General features: G+C 30.7%; 4 protein-coding genes across 6 annotated transcripts; 3 read left to right on the top strand and 1 right to left on the bottom strand.

Moving 5' to 3' along the window:
• The first annotated feature begins 1,097 nt into the window (after nt 1-1,097).
• On the top strand, nt 1,098-5,645 carry LOC110620616 (sodium transporter HKT1). Its single transcript, XM_021764418.2, has 3 exons — nt 1,098-2,287; nt 4,189-4,407; nt 5,341-5,645. Exons 1-3 carry the CDS (start codon nt 1,122-1,124, stop codon nt 5,537-5,539), a joined length of 1,584 nt encoding a protein of 527 aa, XP_021620110.1. The 5' UTR covers nt 1,098-1,121; the 3' UTR covers nt 5,540-5,645.
• Nucleotides 5,646-9,295: 3,650 nt separating this feature from the next.
• On the top strand, nt 9,296-12,485 carry LOC110620026 (F-box protein At5g06550). 2 transcript variants are annotated; one of them, XM_021763579.2, is made up of 2 exons: nt 9,296-10,758; nt 12,022-12,153. In XM_021763579.2, exons 1-2 carry the CDS (start codon nt 9,452-9,454, stop codon nt 12,041-12,043), a joined length of 1,329 nt encoding a protein of 442 aa, XP_021619271.1. In that variant the 5' UTR covers nt 9,296-9,451; the 3' UTR covers nt 12,044-12,153. The 2 variants fall into 2 exon arrangements, with proteins under 2 accessions (XP_021619271.1, XP_021619270.1); XM_021763578.2 differs by having other exon boundaries at nt 9,298-10,758; nt 12,063-12,485.
• A 2,148-nt stretch (nt 12,486-14,633) lies between these two features.
• LOC110620918 (pentatricopeptide repeat-containing protein At5g06540) lies at nt 14,634-16,617 on the top strand. The gene has a single exon (XM_021764865.2). It carries the CDS (start codon nt 14,666-14,668, stop codon nt 16,514-16,516), a length of 1,851 nt encoding a protein of 616 aa, XP_021620557.2. The 5' UTR covers nt 14,634-14,665; the 3' UTR covers nt 16,517-16,617.
• A 968-nt stretch (nt 16,618-17,585) lies between these two features.
• Nucleotides 17,586-26,931, bottom strand: LOC110620195 (protein downstream neighbor of Son). Of its 2 annotated transcripts, XM_021763822.2 has the most exons (15): nt 26,689-26,931; nt 25,200-25,381; nt 24,308-24,378; nt 24,084-24,216; nt 23,901-23,983; nt 23,665-23,818; nt 23,382-23,584; nt 22,174-22,379; nt 21,984-22,073; nt 21,106-21,227; nt 19,618-19,719; nt 19,140-19,249; nt 18,929-19,016; nt 18,281-18,480; nt 17,586-18,152 (listed from the first exon to the last, which is right to left on the bottom strand). In XM_021763822.2, the coding sequence occupies exons 2-15, from the start codon at nt 25,308-25,310 to the stop codon at nt 17,936-17,938; spliced, it is 1,890 nt and encodes a 629-aa protein (XP_021619514.1). In that variant the 5' UTR covers nt 25,311-25,381; nt 26,689-26,931; the 3' UTR covers nt 17,586-17,935. The 2 variants fall into 2 exon arrangements, with proteins under 2 accessions (XP_021619514.1, XP_043815266.1); XM_043959331.1 differs by lacking the exons at nt 18,929-19,016; nt 19,140-19,249.
• Nucleotides 26,932-27,098: the final 167 nt, after the last annotated feature.

Raw genomic sequence — 27,098 nt, 5'->3', positions numbered from 1 at the left:
TCCTTTTTAATTGATTCTTCATCCTCTTGTTTTTTTAGTTTTTTTAGTTTTTTTTCTTCTTCTTCTTTGATTTTTTTTCAATTTTTCTTTTTATTCTTATTTTTTAAGGAGGAGGAGATTTTTATTCTTCTTATTTTTCTTCTTCTTTTCCTTCATTATCATCATTACCTTGTTTTTCTTTTTTTTTTTTTTTTAAAGAGGAAAAGAGACTATTTTATTGACGGAAAGAAACACTAAAAATATTTTAATAAATATAAAAAAAATAAGAAGATTTTAATAAATTTTTGAAAATATAAAAATTGACTTGTTAATAATAGAAATATTCAATGACTAAATATGAGATTTTATTTGAGGATAAAATTAAATTTTAAAATTTTTCACTTCCATCCGTTCCTTTATTTATTTTAAATGAAAAATATGATAAAATGATTATTTCGTTGACGGAGAGAAAAATTAAAGACGTTTTAATAGATTTTTGAAAATGTAAAGACTGATTTATTAATAATGGTAATGTTCAGAGATTAAAATGTAAATCATTCTTATTTATAATGTGTAAATCATGAAAATAAAATATTCAATATTTTATTTGCAGTCAGAATCCACCATCTGCCTACCAGGCTAAAAGAAAATTCCAAGAATTTTCCTTTTTCTTATGTTGTCCTTATTGATTGTGGAATGCTAAAATTCCTTCCTTTTTTTTCCTAATCAATAGTTTTGAATTTTGAGCATCAAACATTCTTAAAATTTTAGAGGATTTTTTTTTTCTACACAATGCAAATTTAAATTAATTAAATAGATAATCGACGATATTATCAATAAAAAAAATTAAAATCAATCAATAAATCATTATATCTATTAATTACTGATAAAAAATAAATTATAGAATATTTTGATTGTCTGTAAATTTTACCAATGAAATGCTTATCAATAATTTTAACAATTAAATTTATTTAATTTATCGGTAATTAGTAAAAAATCACTAATATGTTTTATCGGTATATTTTTACTTTCTTACACAGAGATATCTACTAAAAATTTGTTGGTATTAATAATGTGAATTTTTCGGTGTATATATATACCCCACCCATATCCAATCTCGTAGCAAGAATTTCCAAGCAAAGATGAAGGACTCGTTCCCTTGTTTTGGCAAAAATTTGCATGGTCTTTGTAGTTCCTCAACCTTGAGATGTCAAATAGTTTTTTTCTACAGGTTCATCCTTGTCCTAATGAATCCATTCTGGATTCAACTATCCTATTTTATTTGTCTTTCTTTTCTTGGTTTTGGGGTTCTAAAGGCTTTAAAGCCAAGAACCCATGATTCTTTTACTCCAAAGAACTTGGATTTGTTCTTCACATCTGTGTCTGCAACAACAGTTTCAAGCATGTCCACTGTTGAAATGGAGGTTTTCTCCAATCCCCAACTCATTGTTTTAACCATTTTGATGTTCATAGGTGGAGAAGTTTTCACTTCCATGGTTGGACTTCATTTGAGCAAATCCCAGCTCAAAAGAAGATGGAAACTTGGAGGATTAGTTTCGGCAGCCGAAACTCATGAGATTGAGATTACGAGTACTGCTGAAATGAAACATGATTCTGAAAATTTGGAATCAGGAAATGAAACTATCGTCCAATATGATCAGGTTTCTTTAGATATTAAGATGTTGAAATTCAGTTCAATAAAGTTCTTGAGTTTTGTAGTTTTGGGTTATCTTTTATTTGTTCATTTTCTAGGAATTAGCTTAGTTTTGCTTTATTTAGCCATTGTCACAAGTGCAAGTAGTGTTCTTAAAACCAAAGGACTCAACAAGGTGACATTTTCTTTCTTCACCATTGTTTCAACTTTTGCAAGCTGTGGTTTTGTCCCAACAAATGAAAACATGATAGTCTTTAGCAAGAACTCAGGCCTCCTCCTAATTCTAATCCCACAAATCCTGCTGGGGAACACATTATTTCCTCCTTGCTTGAGGTTTTCTGTTTGGTTCCTGGGAAAATTCTTCAAGAAAGAAGAATCTAGGTACCTGTTAAAGAGCAATGAAATAGGGTATCTTCACTGGCTGCCGAGGTTGCACTCGTCGCTTTTGGTGGTGACTGTGTTTGGATTTATTATGGTTCAGTTCATATTGTTTTGCTCCATGGAATGGAATTCAGATGCTTTAAATGGATTGAATTCTTTGGAGAAAATCATGGGAATTATTTTCCAAGTGGTGAACTCGAGACATACAGGTGAAACTATTGTCGACCTCTCAATAATTTCACCGGCCATCTTGGTGCTTTTCATCGTCATGATGTTAGTTTCTCATCCTCTCTTTTTTTCATTTGAATGTTTCTTATTTTAATGTTAATAGCGTTAATTTATTGCACTCAAATACTTAATCCGATGATAAGCACTCAAATACTTAATAAGTGCATCTGAATAAGTTAAAGAGATCTGACGTTCTATTCTTCTAATTTCTGTTTTCCATTTAAAAAAAAATATTAATTTATTTTTCAGAAAATAACGCTATTTAAATTTTATTTTTTAAAATTTTTTTAAGAAAAAAAAAATAAACTTAAGGTTGATTTGATTGAGTTAAAAATTAAACTAAGTTAATTATTTCTATAATATTTTGATTGAACTATAGTTAGTTGATTCCCTTTAAAAAATTAAATTATTAATTAGATTTAATATAATTTTAAATAGACTGATACCACCGGCCTTCTACAATCAAATTTTTATGCCTTTGGTGGTAACTAACTATTCCCATAACAACTAACGGATATTCTAGAACACCAAATTAAAATTCAATTCTTTTTAATTCACAAAGTAGCACTAAGCATAAAAAATAAATATTAGGGGAAAGAAAATCCGTCGAGAGGATAATAGCTGGAATATATTGGAAATTATGGTTAGAAGATTAAAAAAATGGAGATTTACAATTTAGTCTATAGATATTATTATTATTAATAGGTCAGTTTTTAAATTTTCAGAAATCTATTAAAACGTTCTTATCTTTTCTCTCCATCAATAAAATAGTTATTCCATCTATTTCTGTCGTTAAAAATATAATAAAAGACCAAATTACTCCCCTTCTTTTTCTCCTCCTCCTCTTCCTCCTACTTCTTTTTCATTAATTCTTCCTCTTCCTCTTCTCTTCCTCTTCCTCTCTTCTTCTTCTTCTTTGGTTCTTTTTCGATTTTTTTTCTTACTCTTCTTCTTTAAAGAGGAGGAGGAGATTTTTCTTTTTCATCATCTTCTTCTTCTCTTTCTTCTTCTTTTTCTTCTTCTTTCTTCTTCTTTTTTTCTTTTTCTTCTCCATCATCTTCTTCTTCTTTTTCCTTCTTTTTTAAGGAGGAGGGACTATTTCGTTGACAAAAAAAAATGATAAAAACGTTTTAATAGATATAAGAAAAGATAAAAATATTTTAATAGATTTTTGAAAATGCAGGGATTAACTTATTAATAATAACAAGATTCAAGGACTAAATAAGAGATTTTATTTGAGAGCAAAATTAGATTTTAAAATTTTTTTATTTATCTATTTTTAATGAAAAAGATGACAGAACGACTATTTCGTTGATGGAGAGAAAAATTAAGGACGTTTTAATAGATTTCTGAAAATGTAAAAACTGATTTATTAATAATGGTAATATATAGGGATTAAATTATAAATTTTTCTAAAAAAAATTAGTAAAAGTTGTACGTTTTTTAAAAATTTAATAATAACCCTTGAGCATTAAAGAATATTTCGTATGATCAATATTTCTTACAGAAATATTTTTTATAATTAAATTAATTTTTACAAACAAATTGAGTAATATTAAATGTTAAATTTAAAAAAAGTGAGGGAGGTTTACGTAAATGATGGGTCAAATAACGCACTTAATTATTTTTAAAATATAGATTAAAATATTATCATTTGACTTCAATAATAGAAAAGTTTTGAGGTCCTTTGACCATTGGGCATCTAGAGTCCATCTAAATAATAGAAAATTTAGTATGTGAACTATTCTAAATCGTAGCTTGATCACCGGACCTTCCTAGGTTTTGGATTAATTTATTATTGTTAATTTTATATTAATGTATATATTTTTTAAAATTACTACTTAAAAACACAGTAATTAATTTTCAATGCATGGGTTTGCTTGATGACTTTGTTTTTAAAAATCAATTTAATATTTGCATAATAATTAAATTTATTTTATTTGCAGGTATCTTCCTCCATATACATCTTTTGTTCCCATAAATGACAATCCAGAAGCATCTGGAAAGGGAAAGAAAAGAAGGGGAAAGCTTTTGGAGAATATAATATTCTCACAGCTTTCATATTTGGTCATTTTTGTCATCCTCGTTTGCATAACTGAAAGAAACAAAATGAAGCAAGATCCTCTCAATTTCAGTGTTTTGAATATTGTGCTTGAAGTTATCAGGTATGAATATTGCTTTTGCTTAATACTTAATATCCTCTCATTGATATTATTAGGATTCATCACTTATTCGGTTTGATTCAAAATCGAATCAAATTAAATAAATTAAAATTTAAAATTTAAATATTTATATAAATTGAATCGGATCGATTTTAATCATAAATCAAATCAAATTGAATCAGTCTGATTCGATTCGATCGATTTAAATTTTTAATAATTTTTTATTTTTTATCTTTTATTTTTAATATTTTAAAATTTAATTGAAATATTTTAATTTTTATATAATATAATCTCTATATATTATTGAAAATAATATACTATTATTACTAATCGGTTCGATTTAATTTTTTTCTCATTAAAATCGAAACGAATCGAAATAACAAAAATTTTTGAAATTAAAAATCAAAACGAATCAAAATATATAAAAAATCAAATTAAAATTTTAAATTAATTTAATTCGATAAATTTTTTTGATTTGAACCAAATAGCGCTGATTACTAAATATTATATTGTTTCGATATTAGAAAATATTAAAGATTGTATCCAATTAAATCCCATCTATGAAATAATAAAAAGAAGGTTCCATAGAGATATGGAATTGAAAAATGCCTGATAATGACCATGCATTGGCATCCAACTAATTCTGATTTTTGGTAGAGATATAGGTATATATGGTGGGTCAATTTTTACCTATATGATTAATATAATTAATCACAATTAGACTATTCATAAATTCCTCATTACTTTTATTATACTTTTTTAAAAAATAGAATTAACGGTTATAAGAAAGTAAATAATTTATTATTTAAAAAAAATTAAATTGTGAATTTTGTTAAATTTTAGCAACCATAATGTAAATTACCATTTTAATTCATTTTAGTTTAATCAAAATCAAGTATAATTGTTCTTTTTTTTTTTTTTTAAACTGTGTTTCAGTGCATATGGAAATGTGGGGTTCACAACAGGATACAGCTGCAAAAGGCAACTACATCCTGACAGCAATTGCAAAGACAAATGGTTTGGATTTTCTGGGAAATGGAGTGATCAAGGCAAAGTTATTCTCATAGTGGTCATGTTTTTTGGAAGACTTAAAAAATTCAATATGAATGGAGGTAGAGCTTGGATACTTCTGTAATATTTACTTCTATTTTACCATAATTCTCTTACTTATCTCTCACTACTCATCCCCATAAATCTATCTACATATTTATTTATATTAAATTTATATAAAATCATAATAAAATTTATATTATAAATTTATTTTTTTTATTTATTTATACCTTTGCGTCATTTAATTTGGTTAAGAATAAGTAACAGTATCCACTACTCATGCAAATGAATAGGATTCCCAGCCACTTGTATTGTTCAAAATTAATTTGTTTATAATATTCTAAGCATTTAATTATAAGGGTATTGGTTAGTGTTGTTAGAATGATCAGTAAACATCAAATTGGAGATGCCTGCTTTGTTCTTTCTTTGGATAAGCAAATAAAAAGAATATATGAAACCAAGAATCTAGGGGAGAATATATGTGCTGGGTTTTAATCGAATTAAAAGCAGTGAAAAGTATAAGGAAAAATATTTTTTTTTAGTATAAATTACGTTTAAAATAATAAAAAATTTTATTTTTTTTATAACAAAATATAAAATTGTTTATTTCAATTATATTATCGCAAATCATAAATTGTGTAAATGTATATTTTTCTCTAACAAAATTTTAAAATAATTTTAAGAGTTGATAATAATATTTATTTATTTATTTAAATAAATAAATTATAATTATGGTTCATACTTTAATAAATAAATTATATAAATTTTAAAAAATTTTAATTAAATTTTTACTTAATTAATTAAATTAAAATTATAATTTTTTTAAATTACAATTTTATCCTACTGTGATAAAATTTATATACAATCAACTTCTACTTAATTTACATTTTTATTTTATTTTTTTCATATTATCTTTTATACGTGTAATATATTAGATTTCAAATATATTCACAATAAATATAATTGACTAATTAATTAATTTAAAAATCAAAAATATTATGTAGTAATACATCAAGACGATCCAAATATTTAATTAGAATATCAATAATGATTTCACTTAACTTTTTTTTTCATAGTTTTTTCATATAATTAATATCATTCATTGTAATTGTGTCAATTTAACAATTAATGTATGAAGCGTGTTTGATATGTTAAATCATATTAGCTATAACGTATTAAATGAAATTTCAAATCTAATTTGCTAATTTATCACACCTTATTTAAAGATTTTAAATTTTAGGAGGTATTGATATTAAAAATCCGAACATTTTCATGTTTTCACGTTTTAATTTTTTTTTTTGGCATAATAATTTGAATTTTGAAAATATTTTATAATTTTATTCAAATTTAAATTCGATATGAATGAATATATATGATTGAGTGACGTAACATATTTGATATTTTTTTAATATTTTCTTACGAGACCCACAAGATATGATGTGATATAGCTGCTGCTTGTTTTTCCTCCCAACAATCAAACATCTAAATCATCCCAATAAATTATGAGATAGGAAATTTGGATGAGAAAATCATCCCAAATCATTCTAATGAAAAAGGAAACCTGTTTTAATTTTCCAACTTAATATTTTGAGGTAGGAAACTTTCCCAATAAATTGATTTTCCAATAAAAGAATTTGGAGCAGCAGTGACAACACAATTGCTTCTCTTATCTAGATCTACAAACTTCATTTCCCTCCCTCGTGATCCTTCTTTAATTCTTCTTTCTTGGGATGGAGACATGCATTAGATGAGGGAAGAGCATGGACCCACATCTAGATTTGCAAACTTAATTTCCCTCCCTTGTGATGCACCGTCTCGAATAATTTAGATAAAATTATAAAACGTTTTCAAAATTTATATTCTTATGTAAAGAAATAAAGGTTTGAATTAAAATGCAAAAAACACAAAAAAGTTTAAATTTTTAATGTCAATACTCCAAAATTTTATAATAATGCTAACAAAAAATAAATAAAATATTTTTTAAGAAATTCAGGATGATAAATCTTATTTCAATTATACAAACACCTTTATACAATTTCTATTATACTTAATTCATCTTTATTTATTATTCAAGAACTTAATAATATATAAAATGAATCAAAACATAAAAAATTATATATAAAATAATTTATTATTTTTAAATAAAAAAATTATTATAATTTATAGATATATGTTCTCCATATAAATTTTCTCACATGAACAGACTCAATATACTTATTTATAAAATAAGTATTTATATATTCCAACTTATAAAATTAATTGTTTTCGCTGAAAGGGAAACATAATAGATATAAATCTTAATAGTTGTAATTATTATTCAAATAATAATAAAAATATTGACAATAAATATTTAAAATTATTATTTAAATACAATAAAAATTTTATAATTATAATTGTTTTATAATTTCTTTTATAATAATAAACGTTACGAACTTTATCTTTATTAGACATTTAATTAAATAAATATTAAAAATAAATAAATATTTTCATTAAAATATATTAAATATTTAAAAATATGTATAATGTCTGCCCACAGCCCGTTAATGGATTATAGTGCATATAACTAACCATATGTTTTGGTCTATTGAAAAAAGTTATATTAATATTAATAAATTAATACTAATATAATTAATAAAATTATATATAAAAAATATTTTTATTATTTAATTATATTTAAAAAATAATATTAAATTTATATATAATTAATAATATTAATAAAATTTTCAAATTTTTAAAAATAAATTTCTCTTGAAAAAGATGAAGTTGTCTTGACATAATTTATCATCTAATCATGAAAATATTTTTGGCACAAAAAAGTTAACTTATTTTTCAAATTCCCCTTGTTACTTTGTAGTTCTCTTTTGTTTTTTTTAATAAATTTACTCTGTCAATTTATCACTTTACAATTGACCCATTTTGAATGTCGAACTTCGCCTGCTAGGATGAGTTCGAGCTCAAGAGGATGATATTGGCCTAAAATTCATAAAGTTTTTCGATAGATCGGTCCAATATCTTCAGTCCAAATGCGGGCATGTCGAGCGGATCGGGTCACTCACAAATTCAGGTCCAGTAAAAAGAAACTCAGTTCGGTAACGTGACATGAGAAAGGACAACAGACATAATCACTTCGGAGCCTTGTCCGCACGTCCGCCGGAGAAAATTAATAGCCGTTTGGCATGGAGAGAGTGTCTGACGTTTTCGTACATACGGATCTGCATGACAGAGATATATGACACTGTAGTAGAGAGGCCGTTGGGTTTCACTAACAAACAAAAGGAAAGGAATAAAATGAGAAAAATACCCTACTCTCCAGACAAATTTGTATAACTACTGTAAATTTCTAACCATTATCCATCCTCAAATTAATTAGCTCTAAACTCCAAAATCTATTAATGTTTTTTTGTTTTTTAATACAAGACCAAGGAGAATATAGTTTTGTTTTGATTTAAAATTTTGGTTTGAATTTTTTTTTATGATTATACTATTAATTTCATTCAATTTTAAACACATGAAAATATTTTAAAAAAATTAAATTAAATTAAATAAATTTTATTATAAATTTAAGTTCCTGGGATTCTCTTATATTTTATTACAAATTAAAATTATTATTTAAATTCGGGATTATATTTAAGTAATTTGAGGATGGAGTGTGATGAGCGAGCTTATGTGGCACATAATCTACAACGGGGGGGGGAAAGATTCACGTTTTCAGACAAGGGGAGGAGCTTTTCTTACTCAGAAGAGGCAAAAGAAAAATCAACCCAATGTTTAAGTCCAACCCATTAAACTCATTCAGCACGGCCCAGAAAATATTCTCAATGGTAAAAACGTTTCTTTTTCTTATGAAATTACCATCTCCTCGAAACGCCTTAGGTCAGGGGCTGCCTGGTTGTTCGCTTTTGCTAAACCCTTCTCAGCTCTCAGCCTCTCGCAGATCATAGGCTCACAGCCATCTCCATTAGCAGATACTCTTTGACGTTGAAGGAGGAGTCCTACAATGTTAAGCTGCAGAAATTTTTTGTCTAAAGCAATAAGGAAGAAGAATCTAAAGGCCAAAAACAAAGCAAGAAAAAAAAACATTGCCCGAAGAAAACAAGACTCCATTTTCAAACACCAACATCTCCAGGAAGACCAAGAAATACAAGATATTGAAGAAGAGTCAGAAGGGTTTAGCCTTAAAGCCTCAGCTCCTTCTCACACTTATGGGGTCCAACCACTGGGCAACCTTTACCTGAATCCAGGTTCTGTCAACTCCAGAAACACAGGTTTAGGTAGTCTCCAAACTTTGTCTGATGAACTTATTCTTGACATTCTGGGGCTTCTTGATGGAGCCCACTTGGGAGTTTTGGCTGCTGTGAGTAAATCTTTTTATTTTTTTGCTAACCATGAGCCTCTGTGGAGAAATCTTGTATTGGATAATCTAAATAATGGGTTTTTGTTTAATGGGTCATGGAAATCTACTTATGTTGCTGCTTTTTATCCTTCATTTGATATCTCTGACATGGGTACATCAAATGTGAAAGTTAGAGACTTTTACTCTGATTATCTTTTCCAAAGTTGGTTATGTGCTAATCTTGATATGAAACCTGAATGGCTTGAGAGAGATAATATTGTTAGAAAGAATGGCATTTCTGTTGAGGACTTTGTGTTGAATTTTGAGGAACCAAATAAACCAGTATTGTTTGAAGGGTGTATGGATAATTGGGCTGCATTGCGAAAATGGGATAGGGATTATTTACTTAAGGTATGTGGGGATTCGAAATTTGCAGCTGGGCCAGTAGAGATGAGGCTTGATGAGTATTTTAGGTATGCAGATCAAGTGAGGGAAGAGAGGCCATTGTATCTTTTTGACCCGAAGTTTGCAGAAAAGGTTCCCACTTTGGGTTCAGAGTATGAAGTTCCAATTTACTTCAGAGAGGATTTATTTAGTGTTTTAGGTAATGAGAGACCGGATTATAGGTGGATCATAATTGGCCCAGCAGGATCTGGTTCATCGTTCCACATTGATCCTAATTCAACATCAGCATGGAATGCAGTGATAAAGGGGTCTAAGAAATGGATTTTGTTTCCTCCTGATGTGATACCACCAGGGGTGCTTCCAAGCCCAGATGGCGCAGAGGTGGCATGTCCTGTTTCTATAAATGAGTGGTTCATGAACTTTTATGATGCAACAAAACATTGGAAGAAAAGACCCATTGAGTGTATCTGTAAGGCTGGGGAGGTGATTTTTGTGCCCAATGGATGGTGGCATTTGGTGATCAACTTGGAAGAATCCATTGCCATTACGCAGAATTATGTCAGCAGGTGTGTATTCTCATCTGTTATGTAATGTTGAATTGTTGATGGCTCTAACAAGTGATCTTAAGGAATTTCATCAGAGAACTGCAAGCACATTCCTCTAATAATTAGTTGAGAAAAGGTTTTACTATAGTTCTCATGCTTATCAAGATCTCATTATCCTTTCAAGATTGATCTCTCCTAAACTTTCTCAAGTTAATAACCAGAGCAATAATTCATGAAATTAAATCCAATTGTTATTAGCTCTAACTGTTTGCTCAAATCATTAAGTGTGCAAGTGTGCTAATGTCATTCTATGAAATGATGAGTATCAATGCATAAGCTAATTTTTAGAATAAGAAAACAAGGTTGTGGTAGCTTGTTTTGAAGCATATATTAAGAAACAAGATCGTTTTAGCTTATTTCCGTTTAGAATTGCAGCAAATTTCTATCATTTTATAAGCAATATTTTTCAGATTAGTGTCCCATTCTCAAGATAGAAAATTTCATCACTCTGCATACATTCAAATGTAACAAAAAAGGCGTGGCGTGGATAAACTGTCAAGAGGATTGGAAAACAGTATTCCACAATCCCAGTTGGTAATTAAAGAAGTAGATTGCAATAAGAATGGTCAGATGTATTCTATTGTTGAAGTATGCATTATAATCAACAAAATCTGCACCCAAATCCTGTTAAGAGTTATTGTGGATTTATTGGTTCATGAATGTTTTAAAATAATATTAGAACTTTCAGAAGATATGGATGATCATGGAGCTGAAGTCTCATTTCTTTACATTTGCATTCAATATCCTGTTTATTCATGCTTTCATTTACACGTAGAATGTGAAAGCTAGATCTGATGTATGCAAGTGGGGCTTGGTTAGATTGTTCAGTTATTATAGTTGGATCCCAGAATTAATCCAGCTGTCCAGGTTTATGGACACATCTTTACATATCTAATATATGGAAGAAAAATTTTCTTGACATCATAGACTCTTATTTCATACAATTGCATTGAACTTCTCTTCAACCCCGATTGTCAATGCAGTAATGTAGAACACAAATACACAATTCTGAAAGTATCTTGGTCTTTGCAATTCTTGGTCAACATCTGCAGCAAATTAGCAATAGTTAAAGACATTGTCTATGTGGCTTACGTTATTTTGATCAAAGCCATGATAAGGAAAACAAGCTACATAGTTCTCACGAACTTGTAGTAATTTCAAATTACAACTATGTTTTTCTTTGCCTGTTGCTTATGCATTTGATTTTGTCGTGTTTTATGACAGGATAACAATATCTAAAGCATAATTTGCACTCTGTCATGCAGGAGAAATTTGTTGAATGTATTAGAGTTTCTCAAGAGGCCAAATGCTAGTGAACTGGTATCTGGAACACGAGACCGTGTGAATTTGCATGATAAGTTTAAGAATGCAATTGAATCAGCTTTTCCTGGAACCATCAATCAACTGATGCAGAAAGCAGAGGAGAAAAATGCACAACAGAAAAAACTTTCCTTCTGGGATTCTGTAACAGATTCCAATGCTGGTGCTTTCAAGTTCTCTTTCTAAGCAACACCAGCCAAAACCACACCATGTTGGAACAGAAATACTGTTTTTGTAATAATTTTTTTTTTTTTTGGTAGGTGGAGAGTTTTAGGAGTTGTATTGTCCATCCTCAAGTCTTCCTTGAACAGAGCAGCTCAAAACAATTTTGACATTGATTTATTCATAGATTTTTCATTCTAGTGTGACTTATAAGCTCAACTCGGTTAGAGGTTGTTTGAATTAGAAGTTTGGAGTAACTAATGGAGATATCATTAGTTAAGCATTATAAAAACTGTTGTAGTTCCAAAAAAGATTGTGAAATTGGAGTCATTCTTGATAAATTGTTTTTGTTTTAATACTATTTTTAATTATAGTATTACTACTCTAATATATTAAAATATTTATTATTATAAAAATTATATTATAAATGTATTATTATAATATATTAAATAAATAATAATAATTTTTTAATATATTAGGCCTTCAATGTTGACCGTGTATGCAAGTTTTTAAGAAAAAACAAAAAAATTTTGGCCCATTTTATAAAGCGCGCTAAATCTTAGCACATTCATAAATGGGGCGTTTTGCATTTTCATGTTAAAAAAAAATAAATTTGTCAAATCTTAGTCAAAAAAAAAAAATTTCGAAATCAGGGTGAAAATTAACTCTACCGCACGTTTAAAGTGCGGTAGAGCTTACCGCATTTTTAAAGTGCAGTACGTCAAAATAATTTTTATAAAAATTACATTACCGCACGTACTTTTGAAGTGCGGTAATGTAAAGAAAAATTATTTAAAAAAAAAATTCATTACCGCACTTCAAAAGTGCGGTAATGGATTTGAAATTTTAATTTTAATTTTTATTTAATTAATTATTATATTATATTTTATTAATTTAATTTATTTAATTATATATTAAATTTATATAAATATAATTATAAAAATTATATTAATATTAATTATTTTAAGTTATTTATAATATAATATTATATTTATTTTATTAATTATATAATTTAATTAATTATCTATTAAATTTATATAAATATAATTATAAAAATTATATTAATATTAATTTTAATTATTTTAAATTATTTATAACATAATATAATATTTATTTTATTAATTATGATGTTTTGAGATTTAGAGAATATGATTTCAGTATACGTAGCGATCTTTTTACAACAGTACCACCAGTCCTATTATACTGGTCCATGCGTATGGATGTTTTAGAGGCCCTCTCCATATCAGGCGGCCATTTAATTTCTTTCGGTGCACAAGTGGGCAGAACTGCGAAATGACTGGATCCGTTGTTTTTCCTCCTGTCAGGTCACCGAGTCGAGTAAGAGCTTACTGGGTTTGGACTTCTGGATGATCCGACCTATCATTCATATTGAAATCTAGTCGGAATCTACCGGACAGGCCTGTTGAGAGGCGTTCCGAGCTTGAAATCTGATATGCTTTTATGGACCTTAACTCGACCTAAGGAGTGCGAGACTCGACGGTTATCAAATTATATATTTTAATTAATTATATATTAAATTTATATAAATATAGTTATAAAATTATATTAATATTATTATAAATATTAATTATTTTAATTTATTTATAATATAACATTATATTTTTTATATTTATCATTTTATTTTATTATTTTTATTTTTATAAAATTTTTAAAAAATTATAGCACTAACAACACCTACAAAAAAAACTTCAGACTTTTTACTATTTCAAAATAAAAAAATTATTCTAAAATCTATTATTATTTCAAAAATTAAATATTTATAAATTAATTGTAATAAAAATATTAATTAATTATATTATATTATAAATAAATTAAAATAATTAATAATTTAAAATAATTAATATTAATATAATTTTTATAATTATATTTATATAAATTTAATATATAATTAAATAAATTAAATTAATAAAATATAATATAATAATTAATTAAATAAAAATTAAAATTAAAATTTCAAATCCATTACCGCACTTCAAAATGCGGTAATGAATTTTTTTTTTAAATAATTTTTTTTTATATTATTGCATGTCAAAAATGCGGTAATGTAATTTTTTATAAAAATTATTTTTCTTACCGTACTTTAAGAGTGCGGTAAGCTCTACCGCACTTTAAGAGTGCGGTAAGCTCTACCGCACTTTAAGAGTGCGGTAGAGTCAATTTTTAGTCTGATTTCGGAAAAATTTTTTTTCAAGATTTGAGAAAATTTTTTTTTTTTTAACATGACAATGCAAAAAGCCCTCGTAAATGCATAAAGAGTGGTTCTGATAGTCACATAACTCCTATTTAATAAATAAATTTAAAAATCTAAATATTTTTTTTTAACACTAAAAACCCAAAAAACCCGATTTTCTTTTACTCTCAGAAGATGAACAGTAGCAGCTTAGTTTCAAGAACGCTAAAGCTAAAGAATCCAAAACTTTTGCTGTTGGAATCTTGTTCTACCCTCTTAGACCTGAAAATCATCCATGCCCATATGATAAGAACGCACACAATCTTTGATGTATTTGCAGCTAGTCGTTTAATTGCCTTCAGCACAGAGAACAATCTGCTAGATTATGCATTACAGATCTTTTACCAAATCCAGAACCCCAATCTCTTTATTTACAATGCATTGATCAGGGGTTTTTCTGGAAGCCAAACCCCAGTTCAGTCCTTGTATTTTTATATCCAATCACAAAGGGTAGGTATATTCCCTGATAATCTTACTTTTCCATTTTTAATCAAGGCTTGTACTCAGTTGGGGTCCTTGGATATGGGAATTCAAGCCCATGGCAAAGTAATTACGCATGGACTTGAAGCTGATGCCTATGTGCAAAACTCACTTGTTAACATGTATGCTACACTTGGGGATATAAAGGCTGCAAGCTATATCTTTCGAACTATGTCTCGGTTAGATGTTGTTTCTTGGTCTTCAATGGTAGCAGGTTATAATAAATCAGGAGATGTTGAGTCGGCACGCATGTTGTTCGACAGAATGCCTGAGAAGAACTTGGTTACATGGAGTATAATGATCAGTGGGTATGCAAGGAACAATTTGTTTGACAAGGCAATAGAATTGTTTCAAGTTCTTCAATCTGAAGGGGTTCAAGCAAATGAGACGGTAATGGTTAGTGTAATATCTTCATGTGCTCACTTAGGTGCCCTTGAATTGGGAGAAAGAGCTCATGATTATGTGGTGAGAAATAAGATGACTATCAATTTGATACTGGGTACTGCCTTGGTAGATATGTATGCTAGATGTGGAAGTATTGATAAAGCTGTTCAGGTTTTTGAGGAACTTCCTGAGAGAGATGCCCTAAGCTGGACTGCACTTATTGCTGGATTTGCAATGCATGGTCATGCAGAGAAAGCAGTTCAGTATTTCTCAGAAATGATAAAGACAGGGCTAACTCCAAGAGACATAACCTTCACTGCAGTTTTATCGGCTTGCAGTCACAGGGGTTTGGTTGAAAGAGGGATGGAGATTTTCGAAAGCATGAAAAGAGACTACCGTATAGAGCCTAGATTGGAGCACTACGGATGCGTGGTTGATCTGTTAGGCCGAGCGGGGAAGTTAGCGGAAGCTGAGAAGTTTGCCCTTGAAATGCCGGTAAAGCCCAATGCACCGATTTGGGGAGCATTACTTGGAGCTTGCAGGACATACAAAAATGCAGAAATTGCAGAAAGAGTGGGAAAGATTTTGATCGAATTACAACCAGAACATAGTGGCTACTATGTGCTGCTTTCGAACATTTATGCCCGGACGAACAAGTGGGATAATGTCGAAAGCATGAGACAGATAATGAAGGAAAGGGGAGTAAAGAAACCACCTGGACACAGTCTGATTGAGATAGATGGGAAGGTTCATAACTTTACCATAGGAGACAAAACACACCCAGAAATAGAGAAGATTGAAAAAATGTGGGAAGAGATTCTTAAGAAGATAAGAACAGTAGGATACACTGGAAACACTACGGATGCAATGTTTGACATAGATGAGGAAGAAAAAGAAAATGCCTTGCACAAGCACAGTGAAAAGCTTGCTATTGCATATGGGATTATGAGGACTAAAGCTCATACCACCATTAGAATAGTGAAGAACTTGCGGGTATGTGAAGATTGCCACACAGCTACAAAGCTGATATCTAAAGTTTATGAACGAGAGTTGATAGTAAGAGACAGGAACAGGTTCCATCATTTTAAAGGAGGAGCTTGTTCTTGCATGGATTACTGGTGAAAGTGCACTTTGCAATTACAAACCATCTTGATGATATTTGCTTACAAATTCAACTTTCTGAAAGACTTTGCATGATAAAATCAGGGGTTGACGTTTCTGGAGTTTTTGAATTCAACTGAAGGGGTTTTTTAGTTTTTCCCCCCTATACAATATTGAAAGCCAAAGGTACAAAGATAATTTAACAAGATCATTTTTTATTGAAATTTAAAGAGCTTCATGCTTAATTTTCATTCTGTAGTTATTAGAAAAGTTCAATTAGTTATTTTTAATTTTTTGTCCAAGTTAACCCTTGAGTTTCAATTAAAATTGAATCTAACTAGAAAAGCTAAAAAAATTAAGCTTTTTAATTTTTGAATTTAATAAAGAAATTCAGAAACGTGACTTAAAAAGTCAAGAAATTGAGTTTTTTATTTAAATAAGAAAAAACAAGAAATTTGGTTTACAAATTTTGAATTTTAAACTAAATTAAGCTTAAATTGAAAATATTGTGTTAATTTAAATAAAAAATTGAAAATGAGCTATAGTAAACCTTCGCAATAATTACATGAATGAAACTGAACATTTAACCAAACTAAAATAGGGATAAAATACAATTTAGTTTCTATAGTTTTAATAAAGTAAAAAGTGAATACCACCTGAAACACCCAGCAGCGAGACTCAATTTTAGGTGAAATAAATACTGCACTTTTGATTTTTTTTCTAAGAAAATCATGTGATAAATTAACAAAATCCAAAAACTACTCATTAATCCCCCCCCCCCCCCCCCCCCCGTTTAACGCTTCTAATGGATCTATTTTCTGCATGGTGTGTTCCTAAACTTTCTCAACCCAAATGCTTCTATAAGCCAATGAAAATTTAAGCCAAACTTTCGTCCAAAAACAACCACCTTTTATTTAATATAATTTATTTTACAAGAAAAAAATTTAAATAAATTTTTATATAATTTCAAATTTTTTAAAATGAAAATTTTTCAAATTAATAATTAAATTTTTACAAAATTCATGATTTCAAACACAAACTTGACTATTTATAAAGCAAACAAGCACTTGCCAGCTGGGGGAGTTGAGGGTCATACAAGCACAATTAACCAGTAATAACATATTTCCAGAAAAGTACAATTCAGCTTTCTCAATTTTCCTGAGCTACAGAGCATCAGTCAGTAACTATTAATCATACAGGATTAGAATAAATGGGTAAATGATCAATTTAATTAGCAACATCCAGTGAAATATTTCAATGTTGTATCTCCACTAGCAACCATGAAAGTAAAGCCGCAAAGGAGAGGAAAGCTTTGCAAAAACCCTTGGAATATCTCAATGTTGCTGTCCGCTATAGACCATTAAAGGAAAATTTGAGACCCTTCAAGCTGTGTACGAACCATTCCAAAATCTCAATGTCGCATGTCACAATGGCAATATTTTATACAGGAGAGAGGGAAGCAGTATAAGAACCATCGCTGTACTTCAAGCCTTTTAAGAATCCTGAACCCAAGCTAGGAGAAACTGTAGCCTCTGGAATGCCAACACAGTGACTGCCATCTTGCAAGCCTTCGCTTGCTATGGCATTAGAATCAGATTTCTCATGCACAGTCTCCAGAGCAACATTCAAGCCAACTGAGGTACGCTCTGTTATAAAGCTGGAAATCGCCCAAATCAAAGCAAAAAACCAGTTATGCACAGACTAGAAAGATATATTATCCAATTATGTTGAAACACTTAGCAGAATCCTCGATGATAGAAGCTGATAAAAGAACTTAAATCATACCTTGCCTCAAAGCTCTTCCCTTCAGAGCCTATTAATGCACATACACGACAAACAATCCATGATGGAATGTATGCATCAGTGACTTCAATGCTAGAGCACAGACCAGAAGATGAACCTTGTAAGGATTCACCATCTTTAGCTTTAGATTCTTTGGGGGAAGCAGCAGTCTGATCAACTCTTTTCATCTCCACACATCTTATCTGGGAAACAAGATTTGTGCTTTAAGACGTGTGGTTTCACGTCAAGAGAGAAAAAATAAAACATTTTTTTTACTGGATTAACATTTCTACACGAGAGAATTTGCTTTACAACATACTGGAGGGGAAGGGAAAAATGTTTATTGATGTCCAAAAACAACTCTTCTCTGATATAGAAAAAATGCAGTAACAATATAACATGATAATAAACAGAAGCAAAGATTTCTAGGTAACAATAAAAGGACAACAGTGTAGACAATCACAATTTAAGTAAATGATAGTAAAGGATCCAAGAATAGACCAAAGGTGAAAGAAAACAATTGACTTTTCTACCAATATTGTGTAACTTGGCTATCAAGAGAAGAATTAGACACAACAGAATTGGTCAGGCGAATTAGACAATGAGGACCTATTGAACAATAAAATTAGATTAAACATCTGTAACACCCACCTCTGGAGCAGAAAGAGCAGCATTCTGAAATGGAACAGGTGAATACAATACAGGAACATCCATACCAGACAAAAAGGTCAAGGAATATCTGAATACAACCACAAGAACATGGTCAACGAATATATGCAATAAGGGTGCAACTGTTTCCAAGAACATGAGGTCAAACTCAAACAAAATAATTCTTTAGTTCAAACTTTAAATGTTTTCCTACCTGTAATTTAACAAAAAATCATACAATGCATGTACATTTTTATTTCCACAGAAAGCCAGCAGAGATTGTGGGCTATTATCAACATCAGACAAGGAGGTCGGACGTCGAGTCTGCATTATTACATAGAAAACAGCAAGAAATTATAAAGTTTAAGGAATAAAATAAAAACTAACTGGTAATGGCTTGACAAGGATAGCTCCTATAGAAACCAGCTGCTCAGTAATATGATTTTAAAAGTGGAGCCTTAGGGCATGATCCTCAAGATCACACCAAATGTAGGAATCAGAAATTTTGAGTGTATTTTCTAGGCAGTAAAACATTTGCCCTATCCTACAAGGTTACATCCGGAAATCGCATGTTCTCTAATCGATTAATTCACTCCAAAGAAAATTGAGGATTAAATCATTTTCAGAATAAAACATTCAAAGACAATGGTTCCCCCAAATCACAAAATAAAAAATGAAAAATTACAACAAACCTGGCCCAAATTTTGCTTCTCAATTTCTGAGAGCTCAACTAGATCTTCAGTGGTCGCTTGCTCTACCTTAGAATGGCAAAGTGGCATAGAGAAGCAAACACCCTAAGTCAACCAATAGAAGGCATCACAATTCGCAAATCATTGAATTTCCACAAACTAGTAGAAAATGTAAGCAATGCAACATGTAGAGGACCACAAATACATTATTTATTAAAAAAAGTACAGCAAGACAATTTCCTGATTTTGAAACCTATGCTTTTAAAACTACTAAATATATAACCCAAAAAAAACGGAAAATTCAAGCTTATGTCTTTGAACCTTCAGCTCTGGTTGTTCCTACTTGAAAAATATCTTACACAAAACCTTGAAGACATTGAAAGATGTCAAGCTTAGCAATAGAATACAATGCACAATAAAAAAAGAAAATAATAAGGCAATGATTCCTGACATTGCCAAAAGCCTGAGCTAACTAGAAATCTGATGAAGAAACCACAATGTAATCCAAGGTTTGCTTTTGTGAAGATAATGTATTAAATCATAAGCAGAGACCCTAGAGTAGCTCTAGCACATATAAAACACCAACATCCAGATGACCTAGAACGCCTCAGAGAAACACTTTATATCTAATCCCACGGAGGAAGCCACCCTGAAAAATAAGTCTCTACTTTATACCGTCACATATCTACCACACAGCAAAACCATCCCCAAAGAATCAGATCATCTTCCCTAAGCAACCAGCTCCTCAGGAATCAAATGCTTAGTCTTGTTTGCAAAATGCAACCAACTTGAAAACTCTTCTATTTCATCATTTTGAAATCAAAACAATCAGTTTCTATCTTTATTCTTGAAGCTTCAACAAAGAAGCAACAACAGTTCTTGCATTTCTAGTTAATGGGAAGGTTTCCAACCTCATAATCATTTTCAAAGTTTCGATTGTATACAACTGTACAAAATTTTGTGGATGCAAGTATAAGAATTGTTGAATCCCACATCGGTTGTGGAAAGGGTAATGTGCCCCTTTATATGGGCCATAGATACTCCTCCCTTGAGCTAACTTTTGGGATGAGTTAGGCCTAACCCAAATTTAACGTGGTATAAGAGCCTCTCCATCCGACGTAGGGTCTCCCATAAATATGCCACGCACCAGTAAAATATTCTGGGCGTGAGGGAGTGTGTTGAATCCCATATCGATTGTGGAAAGGGATAATATGCCCCTTATATAGGCCATAGACACTCTTCCCTTGAGCTAGCTTTTAGGGTGAGTTAACCCTAACCCAAATTTAACAAGAATCATTTACATTAAAGGGATAACTTCCACATCAAAACAAAAAAAACCCCTAAAATACAAGTTTTATTGAAGAGAAAATTAGTTGCTACCTACATAGTAAACATGACATAATGAGAGAAACTTCAAAGCAAAATTATAAAGATAAAATTATTTGTATGTGAGAATGAGAAGAATTTGGATATTGAAAAGGCAATTCTTACATGCTCTCTCAACAACGATCTCAAACCCCTTGTTGACTGGGAGATGTAAGCATTGCATAACTTTTTGGTCCTTCCCAAGCCACTACCACTGATAAACATCACAATAAAATGTGATGTGCACACTACAAATTTCAAGAAACCACCATGTTAGTTCATGGTTCATAACATAAAGAAAAGGATATTGATTTCTCAAGAGACTAGAGGATCTCATAGATCCCACAAGCTCTTGCACTTGACGTGACAAATAAACAAGTTAAGCATATAGCAAATAAAGAAAGGAGCTGAGAGATGCAAGGCTAATAACATGAGAAGATACAATACATATTAATTCTAAAAAACAAACATATGCCTTAAATGTTGTGAATGGTTTTGGTCGGTTCGGTTCAAAACCGAACCGAATAAACCGAAAACCAAAATTTTAGTATTTATGAAAACCAAACCGAACCGATTCTGGTCAGAAATCGAATCGAACCGAACCGGTCTGATTCGGTTCGGTTTGATCGGTTTTGATTTTTAATAATTTTTTTATTTTTTACACTTTATTTTTAATATTTTAAAATTTAATTAAAATATTTTAATTTTAATATAATTTAATTTCTCTATATTATTGAAAATAACATGTTATTATCACTAATCGGTTTGGTTCGGTTTTTCTGATTTTTTTCTGATCAAAACCGAAATAACCAAAATTTTTGAAATTAAAAACCAAATCGAACCGAATTTTGAAATTAATTCAGTTCAATCAATTTTTTCGGTTTGAACCAAATAATGCTCACCCTAAGCTTATGTGATGCTACATACTTTTCACTCGGAAGCAGCACCAGAATTTACTTCAGATTTATAAATAATTGAAAAGGAATAAGAACATAGGTAATTACCATAAAAGATATTGCAAATGTCCTTTCGAAGCATGTAATAGAGGCTCCGAAATGAATCCTCCCATCCCATTTGCCGTTTTCTTAAAAAGTCTACTTCCAATGCATGAAAAACAAATACGTAAAAATAAAAAATAAAAAAGAGCAGCAGGGAATGCATAAAATCAGATAATTATATTTTAGTTCCACAAACCTCCATCTAGTGCTTGTGAACTTAACACTGATATGACAGAAGGTGGCAATGTAGACTGAGGATAAATCCACGAATGTAATGCTTTGGAACTAAGAATTTGGGAAAGAAATTCTTGCCCTGAGCTACTACCATCTTTGGAACAATCAAACTGGGATTTTAACTGTGGCATTCCATTGTAGACACTACACATAATTGACCTATGAATCCTACAAATTGCAAAAGAAGATATTAACCCAAAAACAATATCAAACCAGCAAAATGAAAGTCATTATAAAGTAATACACTTGTGAATATGGAATTTATATCACACACTTATGTAATTAAACACGCAATCAAGAAATGGAAAAAAAAGGGCTTTTTTTATCATTTTTGTATAAAAAATATAAGCAAGTCCAAAATATTTTCTAATCCTTAAGTTTATATATATATGAAAAAAAAAAAGGTGGCACAGACATGAAATATACCCACCAAAGCATTTACCTATACACAATAGAGGAAGACAATGACATCACATGTAGAAAATATATCTAGTTGACATTATTATATGTTTCCACCAAATTCTCCCACATGCCATCCTATTTCAAGCAATGTTCTCTAACAAGTAGCATATGCCTTTCAGAACAAAAGTATGCCTAAAGTGCAAAAGTTATGGGAGGTGATAAAAGAACACGTGCTATGAAATGCAACAGATGTCCTCATGTATTTTACCCATAGTTGGTTTCAACAAGAGGAAATCAATTCAATTAGAGAGTTCCCATGAGACAATCTCCACTGAACCACTCAAAATCATTAATGTAAACAACATTAAGAATAACACATGGCTAAGGGGGACGTACAAGAAAGGCTTAAAGTATATTGAATAGCATGAATAATTATGTCACCTCTGCTTTAACTAAAATGCATATCCAAATTGAGGGAGTTATGAGAATAAGTTAATAACTCATTGTGCTGTGTGTCACGGATAAAGTAACTATTTTCCACTTCTTTTCATTTTACAAAATTATTCTCCCCATATTATGTTTCAAGACTTGTTGGAGCGAAAAGAAGACGATATTAGCATTCTTCAAGCCAAAAAGAGGAATAAAAATAGTAACTAACCATGGAAATTAACTACATTAGTACATGTTAAAGTTGCCCCTTTCTCAAAGGGCTGCCACCAGACAAACTAATAAGGGAAATAATAGCTTCATAAATAATGACATACTCACCAATTGACAGAGCAAGAGGACACCAACCGCATTTTTGTTTTCAAAGTAAAATCAAGAGGAGCCTTTTGGCCTGTAATGAAGCATTCAGAGATGAAATTGCCTGAATGAATTGAATAATGATTGCCCAACTTTTCAGAAGCAGCAGCATTTAAAACAGAACTGGTAGGAGGTTCATGGGCAACTAGTCCTTTTAATGCTTTATCCTAAGAGAATAGGTGATTGCTTATTCAGTACATGTATAAAACTAAAATAATTACCAAGAAAAATTACAAACAAATTATACCATATCGACATGAGCCATGCCAGATGAATTTTCACCATTTGATGAAAGTTCAGTAACACTTCGAAATATGCTTTGGGTGCATCTTTCTATTGTTTGATTAGCTTGCACCTTACCTTCTTTGGAAACTATAGAGCATGCAGCAGAATTTTCTGGACTGCAAAAAGATAGCAGAACAGTATAGTGAGAAAAATAAGATTACTAATTCCAAATATGATACAATGTGCTAGAACTCATACCATGAGAGTAATCTTTTGGCTTTCAAATTTGAGAGCATGGAAATATTCTTCAGGCTTTTAGTTTGCTCGGTTGATATGTTTTCCTGTTAAAAGTTACAAGTATTAAAAACAAATCAATTGGGTAATGACCACACTCCATTCATGTTCAGAAAATCAGAACCCTTAAACCGGAAATGTAACAACCTTTGCATTTTCCGTTACAGAAAGCATCCTGAGCCTGGACTTTTTGACAGGATATACTTCATCCATACGGGTGTCAATATATCTTGGATTCCTTGATAAATCTGGTTTCTTAAGTCCATTATTGCTAGTGTTGCTAGGCCATTACAAAGAATGTGTCAGACCAAGGGGCACTAAAGAAGAAAAGGAAGGGTAAAAAAGATTAGCAAGGCAAGCATGCAACTTACTTCATTGAACCAGACAATGGAGCAGGAGACTCATCTACAATTTCAACATTTGTCCTCTTCAATTGCTCTCCCTGCATGCCGATGATTACAATAAAACCATGAGACTTTTCTCATTCATCTTGGATCTAAAAAGATTCTAGAAATAAAATTTTGAACCGTATAAATTTAATCACTGTTCCTTGTGAGCATTAAGCTAATTTATAGCACTTTTCATTTTCTACGACATTGTTACAGATTATCCAGTGTTTTGGAATTTGCGGTCGTGTCTAGTCTAACAGGGAGGGGGGATCCTATGGCCACACCATCACTGATGGATAAAGGCCATTCTACTTCTAACCTTTTTCTTTCAATAACTTTTGTATAGATCTATACAATATTGCAACTCAAAATGAACAACAATTAGAAGACACTCAAACACTTCCAAAATAAGCTTAAATCAGTCACAAAACATAAACAGAGGAGTTGTAAAAAATAAGAAACTGATACAAGAACGTACAGCTGAGTAGAATTATTTTCCTAATTCCTAGCACAACGGCTTCTATTTATTTCATCTTTTCCTATACAATACCAACAAGTGAAGATAACACCACAAAAAGGCAAATAATTCAGACTCAAGAATGAAGGAATGAAAATAGTCTTCATAATAGGTACTGATCATGAAGTGAGACAACAATTAAGTGTATCATCAATAGCACCCTCAATAAAAGTAAATCACGTTGATAAGCCAAAATATAAAGACATCACCATTTAAAAATTGCCAAAGGTAAACCATCCAACTCTGTTTCTGTCTATATAAATCACATGATAAGAGTACCAGGCTGTCTAAATAGCAACTGCAGTACAAGTTATAGAGCAAAAACATGAAGGAAGAGATCATGAGTTCAAAACTTACTCTCAGTTCTGACGGGGTCTTCCTTTTAACCATTGGACCAACCTGAAGAGCAGTCCCACCAATTTGAAGAGAATTGGAAGTTAACGAACCAGGTGTAGCAACCTTTGCCATATAGTTCTCCAAGATGCTATACCAGACTATCTCCTTTACCAATCAACTCATCACCTATAATTGCTCCAAGCCTTGTACAGTATGCCACAATGGTATTAGTAGTTACGAGATAGCAATTTCCTTTAGAATCAGATGTAAAAGAAAAGCTTGTGACATTTAACTGACATTTTTTTTTGTCGAAGATTTAACTGACATGTTATTCTTCAGAAAATGGGCAAAGTTAAGCTAATCTAGCCCTTGGATTTTTAAAATTAACTTAACAGGCACTTGCATTCTAGGTATGAGATAGAGAGAAACCACCAGCAGCATCATTTTTGTGTCATAAAACTGATCTTATATTCCAATTATCCAGCAATGTGTTGTGCCTTTTAGGTGTTGTTTAAATTTGGTTGCTGTGGTTTCAAATGAAAAGAAAAGAAAGATCATCCAAAAACAGAAATAAACGAATCTGACCATTTTTATTTCTTGTTCAATACAAAAATGCTTACACTAAATTAGCTAATAACACTGAAAAATTCACTCTATTTGGTGAGAAACATTTGCTACACATATTATGCATATAAATAACTATTAAAAAACAAGCTTCCTGAAAAAGAATGGTTAATCAAATGGATATTCACATTCCAACTAAGACCTTAGGGTGTGAACAAACCAAATAAACCCAAGCTTTTGAAAAGTTTGGGCTTGGTTGATAAAATTCTTTTGAATTCAAACCAACTCAAACTTTAATCTTTCCTAACTCAAGTCAAATATCAAAAACTCAAGCTTGGCTCTTTTCAAAAATGAATCAAGCAGAACCGAGTTTTTGTTGAACTGAATATCAAACAACTCACAATCAACTCAACTCTTGCAAACCTAGTAACTTTTAGGTTTAAGATACTAAGTTTAAGATGAAACACTTTTAGTTACATAAGCATATTCATGAGCTAGTTCACGACGCCTTAATGAATGAAATATCAACAAACTCAAACTTAGTTTGTATATTAAATGAGCCTAAAAGTTACAAACTGAGCCAACCGAACTTTTATTGAGCCCAACCTCAGAATAGCTAACAAGCAACTTATTCATTTTCAGCTCTTCAAAAACAATAGGAATTTATCAGTAAAAAGCTAAAAGCATCCAGTAGCGAGAGAATTGATTCAATTTACCATTGAACATGATATGAACAGCAGAAGAGGCATAGAAAGAACGCTTTGGGAAAATGATCTTAATAAACTAAACGCATCCAATTATATGCCAGAGAAATTATTCATTTTATCATCAAACACGATATGAATAGTACAAAAAAGCATAGAAAGACGGATTTGGGAATAAATTAACAGAGAAAATACAGTGAGCAACTTGAATCCCAATCAAACATTAGAGAAACATCTATTACCTTGGTGAATAAAAATTTCGCAAAAGCAGCATCCGGTGCACCCAATAAAACCTCTAGAACGATGGCGTCAAATCTAGGGTTTTTGGTCGATTTGCCCTGGATTAAGAGCCCAGAGTAAATCACATTGACAGTAAGATCGAACGAGCAAGCGAGGGAGAGAAGAGAAAGAGAAAGAGAGCGAGAGGAAGTGGAGAGGAAAAAGAGAGCGGAGAAGTTGCGGTAAAGAGTGAATTCAATTTTCGTTTGAAGCAATTTCGTACTCCTATTTCCCTCCTGTCACTGACGGCGTTAGTGTTTGGCGTTAACGGTCACTACTTAGAAGACGGTAGCCCGTTTATGTTCAAGTACTCACAAATTCACAATAATATTATGACACGTTGGAAATAAGTAAAATGGCATAAAGCTTGAAG

The sequence above is a fragment of the Manihot esculenta genome, chromosome 8, assembly GCF_001659605.2.
Source record: "Manihot esculenta cultivar AM560-2 chromosome 8, M.esculenta_v8, whole genome shotgun sequence".
NCBI lineage: Eukaryota > Viridiplantae > Streptophyta > Magnoliopsida > Malpighiales > Euphorbiaceae > Manihot > Manihot esculenta.
This window is presented reverse-complemented; position numbering and strand designations above follow the sequence as displayed.